Raw genomic sequence first — 16,366 nt, 5'->3', positions numbered from 1 at the left:
CATGAGATCTATTTAATGTTTGGGTACTTGTCAGATACTTGTATCCTGAATTTGGCAACTGTTGGACATAGGATGCTGAGCTTGATGGACCCATGGTCAGACCCAGTATGGCAACTTCTTAAGTTCTTAATACATTGAGATCACAACAGGGACAAGTTGAAAGATGCTAATAAGCATAAAATTGGTTGAACTGAGAGCATACCCAGCCTTGCATATTTTGCCTTCAGTTCCTCATTCTGACATTCATTTTGTTTCATTCTCATGTATCTGCAAAAATCTGAGTGTCAAAACAGCTGTCGTCAAAGACTTTTTTTTTTTTTTTTTAGAAAAAGCTTTCCACTTTAATTTAGCAGCCATCTTGTGAAAAGATGAGGATACTGTCAGTTTTTTCATATACCTTTAGATATTTCTAGTGTATTGTAAACATTTTTGGTAGGTTTGCAACAAAAGAACTATATAAAGCTACTAATTCCTTAATTTTGAGGTGTTCTATGCCCTGCAAAATCATAGAACAGACTGATGATAAATCTGATATTGAAATGCATAATACGAACTGAATATAAGAATTGCCATTCTGGCTCAGACTAAGGTCCTTTAGGCCCAGCATCCTATCTTGACAGTAACCAGTCAAGGTCAGAAGTGTCTGGCAGGTCCCACAAAGTAGATTTGATTTCCTAATATTCCCAGGGATAGCAGTAGCTTGCTTTAGTCTACCTATTCAATGTATTATGGAAGTTTTTTCTTCCAAAAACCTGTCCAATCCTCTTGTTTTAGTAGTATTTGAAAGGGCTCTATGACCAACTGCTCCTTTAAGACATTTATGGCATCTAAAAACTTAACCTCTCTAGCATGTCCTGATGAGAAATTGACCCAATCAATACCAGGGTAATTGAAATCTCCCGTTATTGTGTGCCAAATGTATTTGCCTTTTTAATTTCAGCTAGCATTTCAGTCTGTTTCTTCATTTTAGCCAGATGGCTAGTAGTTTTTTTTTATATATTTTTTTTGTTTTTATATACTTTTATTCTGGATTGAAATCTCAGTTAATCCGCATCAAGCTTCTTCGGTTTGCAATTGTTCGAGTTTCTCCATACGTTTCGTTTGTTCTTACGTTCTAATAACATTAAATATTAGAGCATTAAATATTATCTCCAACGTTTCGAATGTACTATTACTCGAATTGTTTAAGGTTCAATGTAACTCCCCACGGCAGCAGTTATGTTCCACTGTAAACCGGTATGATCTGTATTTTTTACAGGAATGTCGGTATATAAGAATTCATAAATAAAATAAATAGTATACATCCACTGCTATACTGTTACCTGTCACACATGTAATTTTTACCATAAGGATTTTGCAATGTATTTTGTTTCCTTTGCATATAGTGCCAGCCCTCCACCAGTTAAATGTGCTCTTTCACATTGATATAATTTATACCCTGGTATAAATTTTGTGGAGGTCCAGCTCCTTGAGGTTGATATCCCTCATGTGAAGTGAGCTTGATGATTTGCTTCAAATACCATGTTTAACCACACTTTGGCATCAGTCTTATTAGCATTAAGGATACATTCAGAACTGAAGATCATTTTTAATAAATTCTAGGAAATATTTTAATTTGGGTTTAATGTGATATTTAAAATTTTTTATTTTCTCTCTAGGGTGATCAGTTATGAAGAAGGGAAGTCTTTAGCAGAATCATGGAATGCAGCTTTTTTGGAATCGTCTGCTAAAGAAAATCAGGTATGCATGGAATTCACTGCCACTGAATACCAGACAAGCCCCCAGACCTTCCAGCCTTCAGAAAGCCACTAAAAACGTTGGGGTAGATATTTAAAAAAATACGCGATCGCTTACTTTTGTTCGCGCACCATTTTTATGGTGCTAATGTTTGTGAAGGGGGGGGGGAAATATATAACTACCACGTAGAGGAGATAGCTAGAAGTAAGACAATTATGAACATAGAGAAATGGAGACCATATAGTAGAACCTACCTTATTGCACAGTTTAGAAATTGCTTTGGTTCATATTGTATTTTTTTCCATTAAGCAATGGAATTGTAATGTAAAAAGTTATACCAAGGACACAACAACAAACTCTGTTTCTCAGAATTGGGTTTCTTTTTATTCTTATGGGCATAAGGAAGTCTGCTTTTAAAGTTGCAGAGTCCGACTTAATCAGGTATCCAATTGACTCCTCTTAAATGCACTTTCTTCCAGGATGTTACTATAAACACTTCTTTGATTTAAGATTACAAAGTGAAAACATTTGCTCACACTATCATTTTTAGTTGGCCTGGGAATTCTGACCTAACCTTGAAGACTTGCATTTTTAAGCTCTTCCTGTGCTATAAAGAGATACATTTGTTATCTAAAAGTGAGACAATTTCCATTTAAATACAGTATCGAGCGGTAGGTGATCCGAACTGTGCATGCGGCAAACGCGGGTGCGCCAGGCACTAACGCACCTCTTTCTACCGCACCTTACTGTATCGGCCCGTAAAGTGAGGCCCAGTTATCCACGTTCTGCACCCTCCCATTAATACGTTCCAGGACTCCTACTTGAGCTAGGAAGAGGCGCGCACAACTACACGCATTCTCAGAAAGAAGCTCTTGCATGTTTAAGAGCACCACTGGTGACTTTTGATGCTGAGAACAGAGACCAGTAGTAGTCTGATCTGCTCATTAAGCAATGGTGACCTTTCCATAGCACTCTTGATCAGGTCTAAAGGCACCTGGGTAGGGAAACAGAGGAATTTCCGGGGGTCCTGAAGTATATAAAAACTCTGAAGCCAGCCTTGTGGTGTTCTGGTGCCCAGGGCCCTGAAAGTCCTCCAGTCTGATGTGGATTACCCCTCTTCCTACAGTGCCAGGAGACCAGATCTAAAGTATAAAGTAAAGAATTGCCCAGGTCATGACCATGTTTACATCTACTTTATGGTTCTGCAGTAGTTGGTGCTACATAGAACAAATCAAAGGTATACTCAGTTATGTTCCACCCATGTTCCACCCATGTTGCCCTACTTGTCTTATTGCATTCCCAGAAAACAGTTGCACATAAGACAAGAGCAAACATCTCTGCTTATTCTTTTGTGATAGAACCAGTTCCATTGAGAGAGAGAGAAGAGTTTTACTCAAAATACTTATGTCCAAGAAGTCAGGAGGCTACAGCTCTATCCTGGATTTAAGAAAATTAAACAAGGAGCTAAAAATTCAAAATGAAGTCTTCAGCAACCATCTTTCTCCTCCTTGACTTGAGCAATTGCTTAACTACAATGGCCCTGAAAGATACATATTCACACTTTACTGTTTATCTAGACCACAGGAAATCTCGGGTTCACAATACAGGGTGACTGTTTCCATCAATACAAGGTCTTTCCATTTGGTATCTTAGCAGGCCTGAGAATCTTCAGGAAATGTATAACAATAGTGGCAGTCATCTAAGAGAAATCAATGCCTTAGATTTTCAGACTTGGGATATTTATAGCTTTTGTAGTTCGCATTCTTCTCTCACTAGGATTTATCCTCAACTATGAAAAATCCTACCCATCACCTATAGTTCATAAGAGTACAACTAACTGCTCAGGCACGGAAGGCCTTTCTTCCTATTCAAAGGATGTCCAAACTATTCATATTGGTGTGTTCACTTCACAACCTGAAATTAGTATCTGCAAAAAAATTCATGGAACTGCTTGGGCAGTCACAGCCCCTGTGACTCCATTTGCACAGCTGCAAATGAACACCACAGTGGCCCTTGACGTGTCACTGGAACCAAGATTCTCAAGCACCTTCTTATAGAATACAAGGTGTTTTTCTTTGTGATTCTCTACATTGGTAGAATTGCCCGCCCTGTTTCCTGTAGGGTCACTTCATCAAATTTCGCCCCCCCCCCCCCCCTCCCAATTCAAGTAATTTTAATGGATGCATCCATTCCAGCCTGGGGGAGTTCACTTTGGGCCTTCTATGTTCTCAGGGGATGTGGCTAAGAAGGAACAAAAGCTTCATATAAATATTCTGGAAATTAAAATATTTTTCAAAGCACTTGTACCTTTCACACCTTTTATAAAGGGGAAATTCCTTCAGATTCAAATGAACAATGTTGTAGTAGTGTATTATATAAACAGGGAGCAATGGGTTCTTGTACAAGCCCTGAAAATATGAACATGTACAATAGAGAGAAATGTATATCTCTTGCACATCCAAGGAAATCCAATAGTGGCAGATTCTCTGAACAGTCACTGTTGGCCTCATGAGTGGTCTCACCTCAACAGTCTTTGAATTATTTTTCAAAAGCAGGGAATTCCATGAGTGAATCTTTTGGCAGCAAGTTTCAACCACAAACTCTTGGCACTGGATGTGTTAGTATTTTTTTAGTTGGAAAGCCTGTCTGCATTTCCCGGCAATTCCAGTAATTGCCAAGACAATGTTACAGCCAGACAAAGCAAATATTTAGCTAATATTGCCTATCTGGACACTCCTAGCTTGGTTTCCTTGACTCCAGAGACCAGCAGTTACTCAGCCTATTCGCTTCCCAAGCTTTCTATATCTTCTAGCCCAATACAACAGGCCTCTTCACGCCAACCTTCGCTATCTAGCACTAGCAAGATGGATGGATGTTGAGTGCAGAATCTTAGGAGTTTTGCCCCTCTCACCAGAAAGAAAAGTAGTTCTATTAGCAGCAAAGAAGCCATCCATTCTATGGTTTCAAATTAAAATATTTTCTGTCTAGTGTAAATCCCAGGACCAACATCCTTTTATCTCTGAAACCCTCTACCTTGCTGCAATACCTTCTCCATCTTTGAGTCGGGATTCAAATTAAATTCAAAGTACATCTAAGTGCTTTTACTGTATATCACCACCCCATGCAAGTTCTTCCACTGTCCTACCTTCCTGTAACAACCAGGTTTATAAAAGGGCTCTTTCATCTTTACCCACTTAACCCACCAACAGAATGAGATCTTAACAGTGGATCGTCCATTTGAACCTATGGCAACTAGTGATATAACATTTCTTTCTTAAAGTGTTTTTCATAGCTGTTGCTTCATCTTGAAGGTTAAATGAACTTCAAGCACTAGTACACTCCATACATGCAAATAGCCAAGAACAGTAGTAGTAAGATGTCATTTCTCAATTCCATTTGAATCAATCTAAAGTCCTTCTTTCTTCCCAATGTCTAATACCAATAAAGCAGAACAAGTACTCCACACATTGGACTGTAGAAGATCGATAGCTCACAGGAATGCATCTGTTAATTTCTTTGGATCCAACCAGACAGGCTATCCAATAGGAAAACGCTTTCACCTTGGCTGCCTGCCTGTATCCCATTTGTTATAAAGATGCAGGCATAAACTGTCGTAATAAAGCCACATCTCATCAAACCTGTGTGACTGCAGGTATAGTAGCTTTTCTTCGTTTCACTTCTATACAAGACCTTATGTAAAGCAGCTACCTGGCCCTTCGTTCACATTTTTGTCATACATTGTCTGGAACAGATTCTAGCAATGATAGAGCCTTTGGTCAAGCAGTTCTCAAAAGCCTCGTCTATTAATTGCTTCAATTCTCACACAGTCTGCTTTTTCTCTGGGTTGTGTATTCCTTCTAAAGAAAACCAAGATGTTTATGTAACTCAGCTTGGGAAGCCTCACTTGTGTATTTGCATCTGTGGAAAAGGTTTTCCACCGAGAAAGCAAAGTTGTTTACCTGTAACAGATGTTCTCCTTAGCATAAATCATCTATACAGTCCACCTTGAGTTGAAGTTCAGCTAGGAAAAGACTGAGGAGACTTGTGTGGGGCTGGTGCTCAGGAACTACCACACATGCTCAAATAATTCTTTCTGAGGGGCCGCTGCAATACAGTGCGCTCAGCCAAGCACACTGTATAACCCGCAGTCGGACACGGGATAAATAGGTGCTAATCCGCCCCCTAATGCAATAGGGAGATTAGCGCCTATTTAACGCGCGTCCGACGCGGAGTGAATGAGAGAGCGCTCACACATGCAAATGCATGTGAATTAGCCAATTACTCATTTACTCCACATGCAAAAAGATAAATGTGCATCTCAGACACACATTTATCGCTCAACCATTAACGCCTGCCTGGAGCAGCCGGTAAACTCCTGCCTCTGTTTTCATAACCAGCCTGTCTGCCAGTAATGAAAACGGGTCGCGTTAGCAAGGAGGCGCTAAGGTCATGCAAGTGACCGTAGCGCCTCCTTCCTAGCATGACCCCCTAAATTTACATATTGCATGGTGCCCCCCTTGCGGGCACTATGTGTGCGTTAAGAAAGCAGGTGCTGAAGTGTCAGCGCCCACTTTCCGCAAACATTGCATCAGCCCCTGAGAGAGCTAATCCAGGCCAGTGCTGTCAGATGTTATCACCCACTTAAGAACACAAAATCTTCCATACTGGGTCAGACCAAATGTCCATCAAGCCTAGTATCCTGTTTCCAACAGTGGCCAATCCAGGTCACAAGACCCTGGAAGGATCCCAAACTGTAGATAACCAGTTTCTGCAACTGCATCTTAATGATTTATGGGATTTTCCTCCAGGATTTAATCCAAACCTTTTTTTTTTTTTTTTTTTTTTAAACGCAGCTACACTAGCATTTCACCACATCCTCTAGCAACAGATTCTAAAGCTTAATTATACATTGATTATTAAAAATAAATGTACAACTTAGTAACTTCCTTGTGTCACCTAATCTTTATATTTTTTTGAAAGAAATTGATTTGCATTCCATGCCACTTATTTTATAGATCTCTCATATCTCCCCTCAACCATCTCCTCATCAAGTTGAAGTCCTAACCTCTTTAGCTTTTCTTCATAGGAAAATCGTTCCATCCCCGTGTATGGCTAACTTGTCCTGCTGTCTCTGGAGGACACCTTTTAGAGCAGAGCTTATCAAACCTATTTTAGGGACCTCCACAGCCAGTAGAGATTTCAGGATATCCACAATGAATATGCATGAGATAAATTTGTATATACTGAGTCTTCATAGCATGCAAGCTTATCTCATGCATATTCATTATGGATATCCTGAAAACCCGACTGGCTTGTGGGTTCCCCTGGGCAGGTTTGGGAAGCCCTGTTTCAGAGGCAGCAAACTTGTTTTATTACCGCAGGAAGTGAGGGGTTTAACTTACATCACCTTATTCACCAGAAGGGAGACCCAAAACAGTTTACAGTAAAATGTGTAAATACAAGATAGGCTAACCTGAGCTATTCCAGCTCTTATGGAAATCTCTGACTGAGGGGTTGGATTACCACCTCTAGCTGGTGCACTTTTAAAATGTTACCCAATACCTTGATTGTAACACTTTAAAGATTACATTCTCGGTCTCTGTTTCTGACAGCACTGGATTTGTCAGAGTTCACGGCACACCACAGATTGCTATTCCTTTTCCATGTTGCAGGGCAACATCATCAAAGTATCCATAAGAAACCAAAACCATGTACCTTGCTATCAAGCGGAACTTTCTCCTGTTTAGATCAGACCATGCATTAATAGCAATAGCCTTTAAATAATTCTTCCTATCTTATTAAAAGTAAAAAGTGGGATTTTACTTTCTTATTGAATGGGTTCACCAAAGTAAAGGTTTGTGAGGTTTTCTACAGGCTGGATTTTGCTCAGCGCAGAATAGATAAGAAAAAACCCTAAGGTACAAGTGCTATTTCCATAGCCATACTGCATAAGGAGCAGGGCTTAACTTTCATTACAAGCATGTTTGGAAGTTTTAAAGCTATTCCAGGTGGTTATAAGAATACAAACTGGAAAAAAGGGGTGTCTTGAGCCCTAAATGAATAGTGGAAATGACAAATGTACTTGTGATGTGAAATAAGATTTTGGCATTTGGTTAGTTGTAATGAAGTCTGTAGTCTTAGAGATGTTTGGGGAAGGCGAGTATGAGCGGTAAATCTCATGGGGAAGGAGTGTGTGATGTAGTTTGTTCTTTGAGACATTTTTATGGTCATGTATTTTGTAAATATTTTTTGAAAGTTTTATAACCAACACCAAGCAGTTTTGAGTGTTGACCAATTTGTTTTATGAGAATTTTGATCTTAGCATTTCAAAATACAACTTGGCAAACCAAATATTTGGTTTCAGTGAATCTTTCAGAAAAGATTCGCATTAGCTAGTGGCTCATTGGGAAAGGTCCAATCCCTGAGTTGGCTGAGGACTGCTTTTACAGCTTCTGTTGGAGAGGCGTCCTGGTTAAGGATGACATGGGGGCTAGATTTAGAGCCCATGATGCAGGGACCTATAAAGAGCAATATCGCCTCCCTTTTTCTACTGACCATTCCTCTCCATATGCAGCCAAGCATCTTTCTGGCTTTTACCATTGCTTTATCTACCTGTTTGGTCACCTTAAGAACATCAGGTACAATTACCCCAAGATCCTGTACTTTGTGCTTAGAAGAATTTTGCCTCTAATAATGTACCTTTCCCTTGAGTTTTTGCATCATAATGCATTACTGTACATTTTTAGCGTTGAATATTAGCTGCTAAACCTTAGATCATTCCTCTAGCTTTGCTAGATCCCTTCTCATGTTTTCCACTTCTGCTTGGCTGTTACAGATTTTGGTATCTGCAAAAAGACAAACCTTTCCCAACAATCCTTCCATTATGTGGCTCACAAAAATGTTAGGGATTGGTCCTTGGTCCGCTTCTTTGAGGCACACCACTAGTTAACTCTTTCCTCAGAGAAAACTCCATTTACCACTACCCTTTGTTGCCTCCCACTCAGCAAGTTTCTAACCCACTCAGACACTCTTGGATCCATACAAGGGTGCACAATTTAACAGTTCTGCACAGAAGACTTATAAAAGGTCTTGCTGACATCCAAGTACACTATGTCTAGCGCTCTACCTTGATCCAAATCCGGTCACACAATCAAAGAAATTGATCAGATTTGTGTGACAAGATTTACCTCTGATAAAGCCTTGCTGCCTTGGATCATCTTGCAATCCATTTGATTCCAAAAATTACACTATCCTCTGTTTTAGCAGTGATTATTGCTCATCAGAGATCAGATTAACTGGCCTGTAGTTCCCAGCTTTCTCCTTCCACTTTTATGAATGAGACCACATCTACCCTTTTTCCAGTCCTCCAGAACTACTCCAGAGTCTAAAAAAAGTATTGTAAAGGTCAGCCAGCAGGGCTGCCAGATCATCTGGCCCCTTAGTACCCTCTAATGTACCCCAGCCACCCCCATCACCTTATCTACTTTAAGTTTAGTGAGCACTGTTCTGAAAATTGATAGAGGTTTACCCCTCTTTCAATCTTATTTGTATCTGTTTTATGTGGTCCTGCACCAGTGAACAACAAACATTAAGCAATTTTGCTTTTTTTTCTCATCAGCCTCCCCTTCACCTTTGAGTCTCGCATTGCCACTTTTGCATATCATTTTATCACTAACAAAAAGTCCCCTTGTTTTACCATATTTGCTATTTTTCTTCTATTTGAATTTCACATTCCTAACTATTTGCCAGATATTATTGCCTCTTACTCTTTCTGTGATCTCTTTTGTGTATGAATGCTAACCTTTTCTCCCTTACTGTTTCATCTCCTCCTTTAGAAAACCTTAAAGGTCTCTTTCCTCTTCCCTTTATTTGCATTCCTAACAAAAAGATTAGTTACCCTTCTATCTCCTTTTAGTTTTGCCCCCTGCCCTTCTACTTCCTCTAGATTTTCCCATCCAGCTAACGACTCGTTGAGATGTTCTGCCCATTTTGTGCAATAGTTAATTGGTAGATTTGATTGTGAGAAGATGGATATTCTCAGTAAGGTGAGATGTAACTTAACTAGCAGTATGTGAAGTAATTACACTTATGATATCCGTGTGATTCCATAACCAGTGGCTGTGCAAATACATTTTTCACCTTTTTCTTTTAAGAGTAAATTCTCTGAAGGAGTTAGATTAATAAAACCAACAAAATTGTTGTGCAGATGTGCATACAAATGGGCGCGCGAGCAAACATACACTGGAATTTTAAATCATGCGCACAGTTCTGCACATATGATTTTAAAAATTCGCCTACAGTGCATAAGTGCACTAATTTTAAGCCATTACTCAAGCAGATGTACTTTGTGTATCTTCGTTAGGACTTTGTCAGCTTTAATGTGAGTAGGTAAACGGATTTTAAAACGTGCTCATGCGAAGGACATTCCCTGTTTCCACCAGTTTGCCTGGTCTATCTCTAGATCATTCAGACCCTTCCGGTTCTTTAGCCTGCACTCCTCCCAGTTAACCTGGACCACCCTATTATGTTAGGCCTAAAAAGTGATTTTATGCAGACTTGCACCTCATCAGGAGCAGCAGTAAATATACACGGTTAACAAGCCACCACACAGTGCAACTCAGTATTACAATATGGTTTTGTGCACATAACTGTTGGCCCTGCCCCTTATTTTTAGCATGTGCATAATAGCTTTTAAAATCTGCACTGCTCACATGTGGCCTACATATATTAGTGTGTATGGGCCTTTTAACACAAGCTTTTTTTTTTTTTTTTTTTTTAATTTGGCCCTTATTGCACAAACAGGCCAATTCAGTAAAGTCCGCGGGAGAGCGGACAAACGCCCACTCGCCTGGGCGCGCGATTCTCTATTTAAATGAGGCCCGGCGGTAGAAACGGGCAAAAGGAGGTGCTAGGGACACTAGCGCGTTCCTAGCGCCTCCTTTTAGCCCGGAGCTGCAGCTGTCAGCGGGTTTGACAGCCAATGCACAATTTTGCCGGCGTCTGTTCTCGAGCCCGCTGACAGCCACGGGCTCGGAAACCGGATGCCGGCAAAATTGAGCATCCAGTTTTCGACCCGACAGCCGCCGGCCCATTTAAAATTTTTGGGGTTTTACTTTTTTTTACCCTTCGGGACCTCCGACTTAATATCGCCATGATAGTAAGTCGGAGGGTGCACAGAAAAGCAGTTTTTACTGCTTTTCTGTGCACTTTCCCGGTGCCGGCAGAAACTAGCGCTTACCTTTGGGTAGGCGCTAATTTCTGAAAGTAAAATGTGCGGCTTGGCTGCACATTTTACTTTCTGTATTGTGCGGGATTACCTAACAGGGCCATCAACATGCATTTGCATGTTGAGGGCGCTATTAGGTTCTGTGGGTTGTTCGCGCTTTTTCCGCCCCTTACTGAATAAGGGGTAAGGGAAAACACGCGTCCAAGGGCAGGTTAACAGTGCGCTGCGTCGGAGAGCACTGTACTATATCGGCCCGAAAGTCTGTTAGTAAATTGTATTCTAGTCAGTAAACCTGGGCAAAATAGTAAAAAAAAAACCAGCACATTCATTCCAATTTAGGGGTAGAAATCATGAAAAGCTTTACCTGAAACTGAAAAACATCCACTGGATTTGTGATAGAAGTTGTTTTTCTTTCACATTGGAGCTGTTTGGAACCATTATTTTGTATTTAAACAAGGAATTGACTTGATCCGAATGGATAATACTGATACCTGGCAATTAGAAAAGATTGTCCCAAGTTTAGAGCTGTTTTGCTTAAGTCATGGTGATTACATTTGTTTCTCTGTTTTGTTTTTGTTTTGCAGACTGCAGTTGATGTTTTTAGGAGGATAATATTGGAGGCAGAGAAAATTGATGGGGCAAGTTCACAAGGGAAGTCTCCATGCTTGGTAATGTAATTCCACTACAAAACCTGCGGACACTGGGAATTCATTCTACTTGAAGCAAACTGCCTGTTCTCCTTAAAGATAAACTGCTTCATTTTTTTTTTCCTGAAAGATATGGATGGTCAGAGTTTTCTTTTCTTGTTCAGATTCTATTAAACTCTGACTTTTGTGCAGATGGCTTCACTTCATCTTCAGATTTTAAGCAATCATTTTTTTCAATTTGTATATCATATTCCTTAATATTATGGCCAATAATTTTACTGGCATTAATTTTTTCAGTGTAGTTTGTAATGTAATCATCAAATTGTTACATTAATCTTATTTAGGCTTGAATATCAGTGTTTCTTTCATTGTTCAGTGTATACTTGTAAATAAAACTGCAGAAGTTATTGATGTTGCACTTGTGATTTATTTTTAACACTCACAGAAGGAATCATTGTCACCACTATAATATTGTACAAAATAATTTTGATGTACATATGATCAATTTATTAAAACATGTATCAAAACATTAATATACAACATTAAAACGTAAACTATGTATTTTTATCCCATACATACCTCATGCCTCTATCACCACATTCAAATACTACCACTCACTCATTACCACTCAATCAACATTAAAATTGAATCCATAGGACCCCCTGTTTTAGGCTTCTTCAGGGGACTTAACAAAACCGTTCTCAATCTATATACTCTGTTTCTAAACTATTCACTGTATATATGTGTGTATGTATATCACTAGTGCATTAATATTTCAAAAGGTTAGGAACTATTAAATCTGCCATTGTTGGACTTTCAATATCCAAAAGATCTTCTGTATGGGTATTAATGTTTTTTGACATCCCTAATGAATACCTTCTGATAATACAATACCTTTATTTTTTAACACTGCCATATTGAGTGACAAGTTGACTGTCCTGAAAACCTTAAACTATATTCTATGGCTCTTCAGTTTTCAGTGCATCTAAACATTATTGGAATCATGTCATATGAGCTGTCAAGGTAGATAAAATAAAATCTGTGCTGCCCTCCCCTTGCCTTATTTTCTTCCATGCATACTGTTTTGCATTGTCACCCTCTCCTTTATCCAGTCTTTTATCTGAATAAGGTCGAAACAGTCATAAATGGAAAATACTAGGCAACACTAACACCAGCGTATTGTGTCTCAAGATCCCTAAAAGAGGACAGACAATATCCATAAGATGGAGCCTGATGCTGCTTCAGTGTATCATTTGTGGAAATGATTGGTGCTGCCTTTGTTTCACAAACACCTGTTTTAAATGTCTTACAATCAAGGTTTATAACGTTCAAGGGCAGGAAAAGGTTTTATCTTGCAAGCTTCTGAGCCCCAGTAGACATGGCTGGATTTAAGATTGGCATCCATAGACAGAGGGTAGGCAGTGCTGCTCCTGGAAATCTGACCCTTCTAGTAGGAGTTTTTTAAGCTGCCAGCAACAGCTGCTTTCTGTTGCAGTAACTACAGCAGCACAGTGGTCCTTTAAAAACTATGGAATCACAGTAGTATCGCAGCCACCAACAGAAGAAAATGTATATTGCCGGTAGCTTGGAGCTCCTGTCTGACTCTGAACCTTGCAAAATAACAGTCCTGGAAAAGCAAGACCACCTTAACATTTACAAAAATGAAGTATATGACAAAAATATTTATTTTGGTTCAAAAACAGATTAGTTACACTCGGTGGCCTATAGGGCAAGGCTTGACAAATCCCAGGCGCCAGATTGCTATGACACCTAGCAGTTTCACTGTGGACCTGGGATTTTAGAGCCCTTCTTGCAGTGACTGCCACCACCATCAACAAAGGGGCTTTCTTCCAGTTGGTACTTTGCTTGGTTCATTGAGTTTGAGCCGTGTGGCCAGTGTTAGTCTCATCTCAAGTCTCATGAAACTTGGGACTCCCAAGACCAGGACCCAATGGTGTACACTCCAAAGTTCTGAAAGAACTAATATTTATTGCTCGTAATCTCTAATTTCACATTCAAAACTATAATACCTGATGATTAGAGGGTGGTCAGCATAAGGCTCATTTTTAAAAATGGTTCCAGAGATGATCCAAGATACCACAGACTAGGGAGCTAGAGATCTGTAGCAGGAAAAATGGTGGAAGCTGCTTTTGACAAAATTAGACTATTTGGATAGATATAAATTAATGGGGCAGAGCCAACATAGATTTAGCAAAGGTAAGTCTTGTCTTGTAGATCTTTTTTTTTTAAGGGGTTAATAAACATGGACAAGGATGAGTCAGTTGATATAGTATAAATGGACTTTCACAAGGCATTTGATAGTCCCTCGTGAGAGGCTCATCAGGAAATTATAATCATGGGATGTGCATTAGTAACTGGCTAAAAGACAGAAAATAGAGTAGGACCGATTGGACATTTTTCTCAATGGGAAAAGGTAAATGGTGGCATGCCCCAGGGATCTGTACTGTGATCAGTACTTTTTAATCTAATCTATTTATAAATGATCTGGAAGAGGGAGTGATATATTGTGTTATCAGATTTGCAGGCAGTGCAGAATTATTCAGAGTAGTTAAATCATTAGCTGATTGCACAAGGTCCTATTGCAATTCTTCACAATCTCCCAGTCTTGCATCTAAATGACAGATGACATATAATTTGGACGCTTGCAAAGTGATGTTACAGAGAAGAATAAAGTATTCACAAAAATCTAATTAGAGGCAAATGGGATAAAAAAAATCTGCAATATACCAATAATGAAACCCCAATATTATCTTCAAATTACAGCCAAAAATAACTACCTATTTTTTTAAAATTTTAATTAAGGAAAAGACTTCAGTACACCATTGAGTGTCTGCTCTCAAAGTGTTGAAAACAATCTTAAAAAAAACAAAACCCAAAAACTTCCAGCCTCATTTTTAAACTCTTAAGTGCAAGCTCACAAAAAGTTAATGGAGTACTAGAGAGCAGAACACCACATCAAATCAGTTATCCTCAGCAAAATTTCAAAGATGTTAAAAAAATTGATCTATAGATGATGCTTAACCCTTTCAGGCAATCCTTGAAGCAGATCTTCAAAATACTGCTAATGTTTATCAGTACTACCACTTGTCTATAGACACTAACAATGTGTAGAGCTCATAGAGGATCAAAAAAACTTCAACATATATGGTGTCTAAAATAGCATTTTTCTTATTTTCTCTCAATATCTCAATATCAATCTCAATATCAAAATCTCTCTATCATTAGTCTCCATTGATAACATTTTGCCATAAAGCAGCTGCATCAGGGCGAATGACTCCACATAGCTCCACACATTAAACTACAAAAAAATTGAAAACTATAATGCTGCTTCTCCTAGGGCAAGCAGGATGGTAGTCCTCACATCTGGGTAACATCAGATGGAGCCCGGCATGGAAAACTTTTCAAAATTTCTAGAAACTTTGACTGGCAAACTGAGCATGCCCAGCCTGCTGCCATCCGCACATCCACGCAAGGTCCCCCTTCAGTCTCTTCTTTTCCGTGGTATAGTAGCCTTGCGATTGTGGAGTTCTAAACCCTTGAAGCGTTGTTTCATGTTTTTTTATGGGTTTTTCTTTGTCGGGTCCCCCTTCACCTTCTGTTCCCGGTAGGTACCCTTGGCTTTTGCCTCCACAATTCGCGATTGATTCCAGACAGCCATTGCTGGGTCCCAGTCAGTCATCAACCACGTGCCAGCCTTTTTCAATGGTGGCATCGGGTTTTCAACGATGCCCCCAGTGCCCGTGGACCATGTCTATCACGGATCCGCATGAAGTATGCATGCTCTGCCTGACAGCCTCGCATGACGTCAGTGGTGTTTATGCAACCAAATGACCCCCAAAGGGGGAGTCACGCTTACCTGGACAAAATGGAGAAACCTTTTGGCTCTCCAAAACCCTCCACTTCGGCATCTGCATCCTCCATGCCTAAGGGCCGCAGGAAATGTCCCCGTCGCTTCCCCTAGCAGTCCCACTCTCCAGCACCCCTAAGGATCGCAGAGAGGGAGATCAGTCCTTGGTGGTCTCTCCCTGCCCCCTAACCTTGGGGTCTTCACCCTCGTCCCGGAAAGACCGGGCTGAGTACTGGAAACCCAGGAAATACAGACACCAGTCACTGTCCCAACACGGTTCCAGAGGGGCATCAGTGACTGCCAAGCTGCGACTGAAGTGGCACCGGCTACCGGAGGCCCCATCCTCCAGTGCCCCTGGTAGCCCAAGGCATTCTCCACCGGCAATGGTGCTGGGCTCTATGCCCCCCTCATGATTCCTCTGAGGGTATGCCGTTGACGGCTCGTCCTCCTCCATCAGTCCTCACCTCACAGGAATTCTAGGAGGAGTTGGACTGCAGGTTGGAATTGGCAGTGCTCAAAGGGCTTCAGTGTCGAGCTGCCGGCACCACCGGCCCCCATACTGGTGCCCAAACCTCCGCCTTCCATGCTCGTGCACCTGCTAGAGCATCTGGACATCCTTGGCACCGTACTGATGCAACTGGTGCCTGAGAGGCCCCCGATGCCCTCCACTGGAGCGATCCCAGGTCCTCCAAGGAGGATGAGGCCATGTGGATTGGGCACAGATGCCAGAGGGCCCATTAATGCCCTCAGCGCCCAGACCCTAGTGAGGAAGAGAGCCCCTATGACCCGTGGGGGATGACTCCTTGGACACATTGTTTGAGTTCAGACAACCCCCTCTTGGAGCCTTCCCCTCTTTCGCCAGCTTCATGAAGGCAATGGAAGAGGCCA

At 40.6% G+C, this 16,366-nt stretch overlaps 1 protein-coding gene across 1 annotated transcript in view; it reads left to right on the top strand.

Moving 5' to 3' along the window:
• Positions 1-12,017, top strand: part of RHEB (Ras homolog, mTORC1 binding) — a 123,108-nt gene extending 111,091 nt beyond the window's left edge. The window contains exons 7-8 of the mRNA XM_029588427.1: positions 1,659-1,740; positions 11,548-12,017. Coding sequence (XP_029444287.1) covers positions 1,659-1,740; positions 11,548-11,640 — 175 coding nt within the window. The 3' untranslated portion in view covers positions 11,641-12,017. The remainder of the gene's footprint in view (positions 1-1,658; positions 1,741-11,547) is intronic.
• The last annotated feature ends 4,349 nt before the right edge of the window (positions 12,018-16,366 follow it).

Source organism: Rhinatrema bivittatum, chromosome 2 (assembly GCF_901001135.1).
Source record: "Rhinatrema bivittatum chromosome 2, aRhiBiv1.1, whole genome shotgun sequence".
NCBI lineage: Eukaryota > Metazoa > Chordata > Amphibia > Gymnophiona > Rhinatrematidae > Rhinatrema > Rhinatrema bivittatum.
The sequence above is the reverse complement of the archived record's forward strand: the minus strand, read 5'-3'. Positions and strand labels throughout refer to the sequence as shown.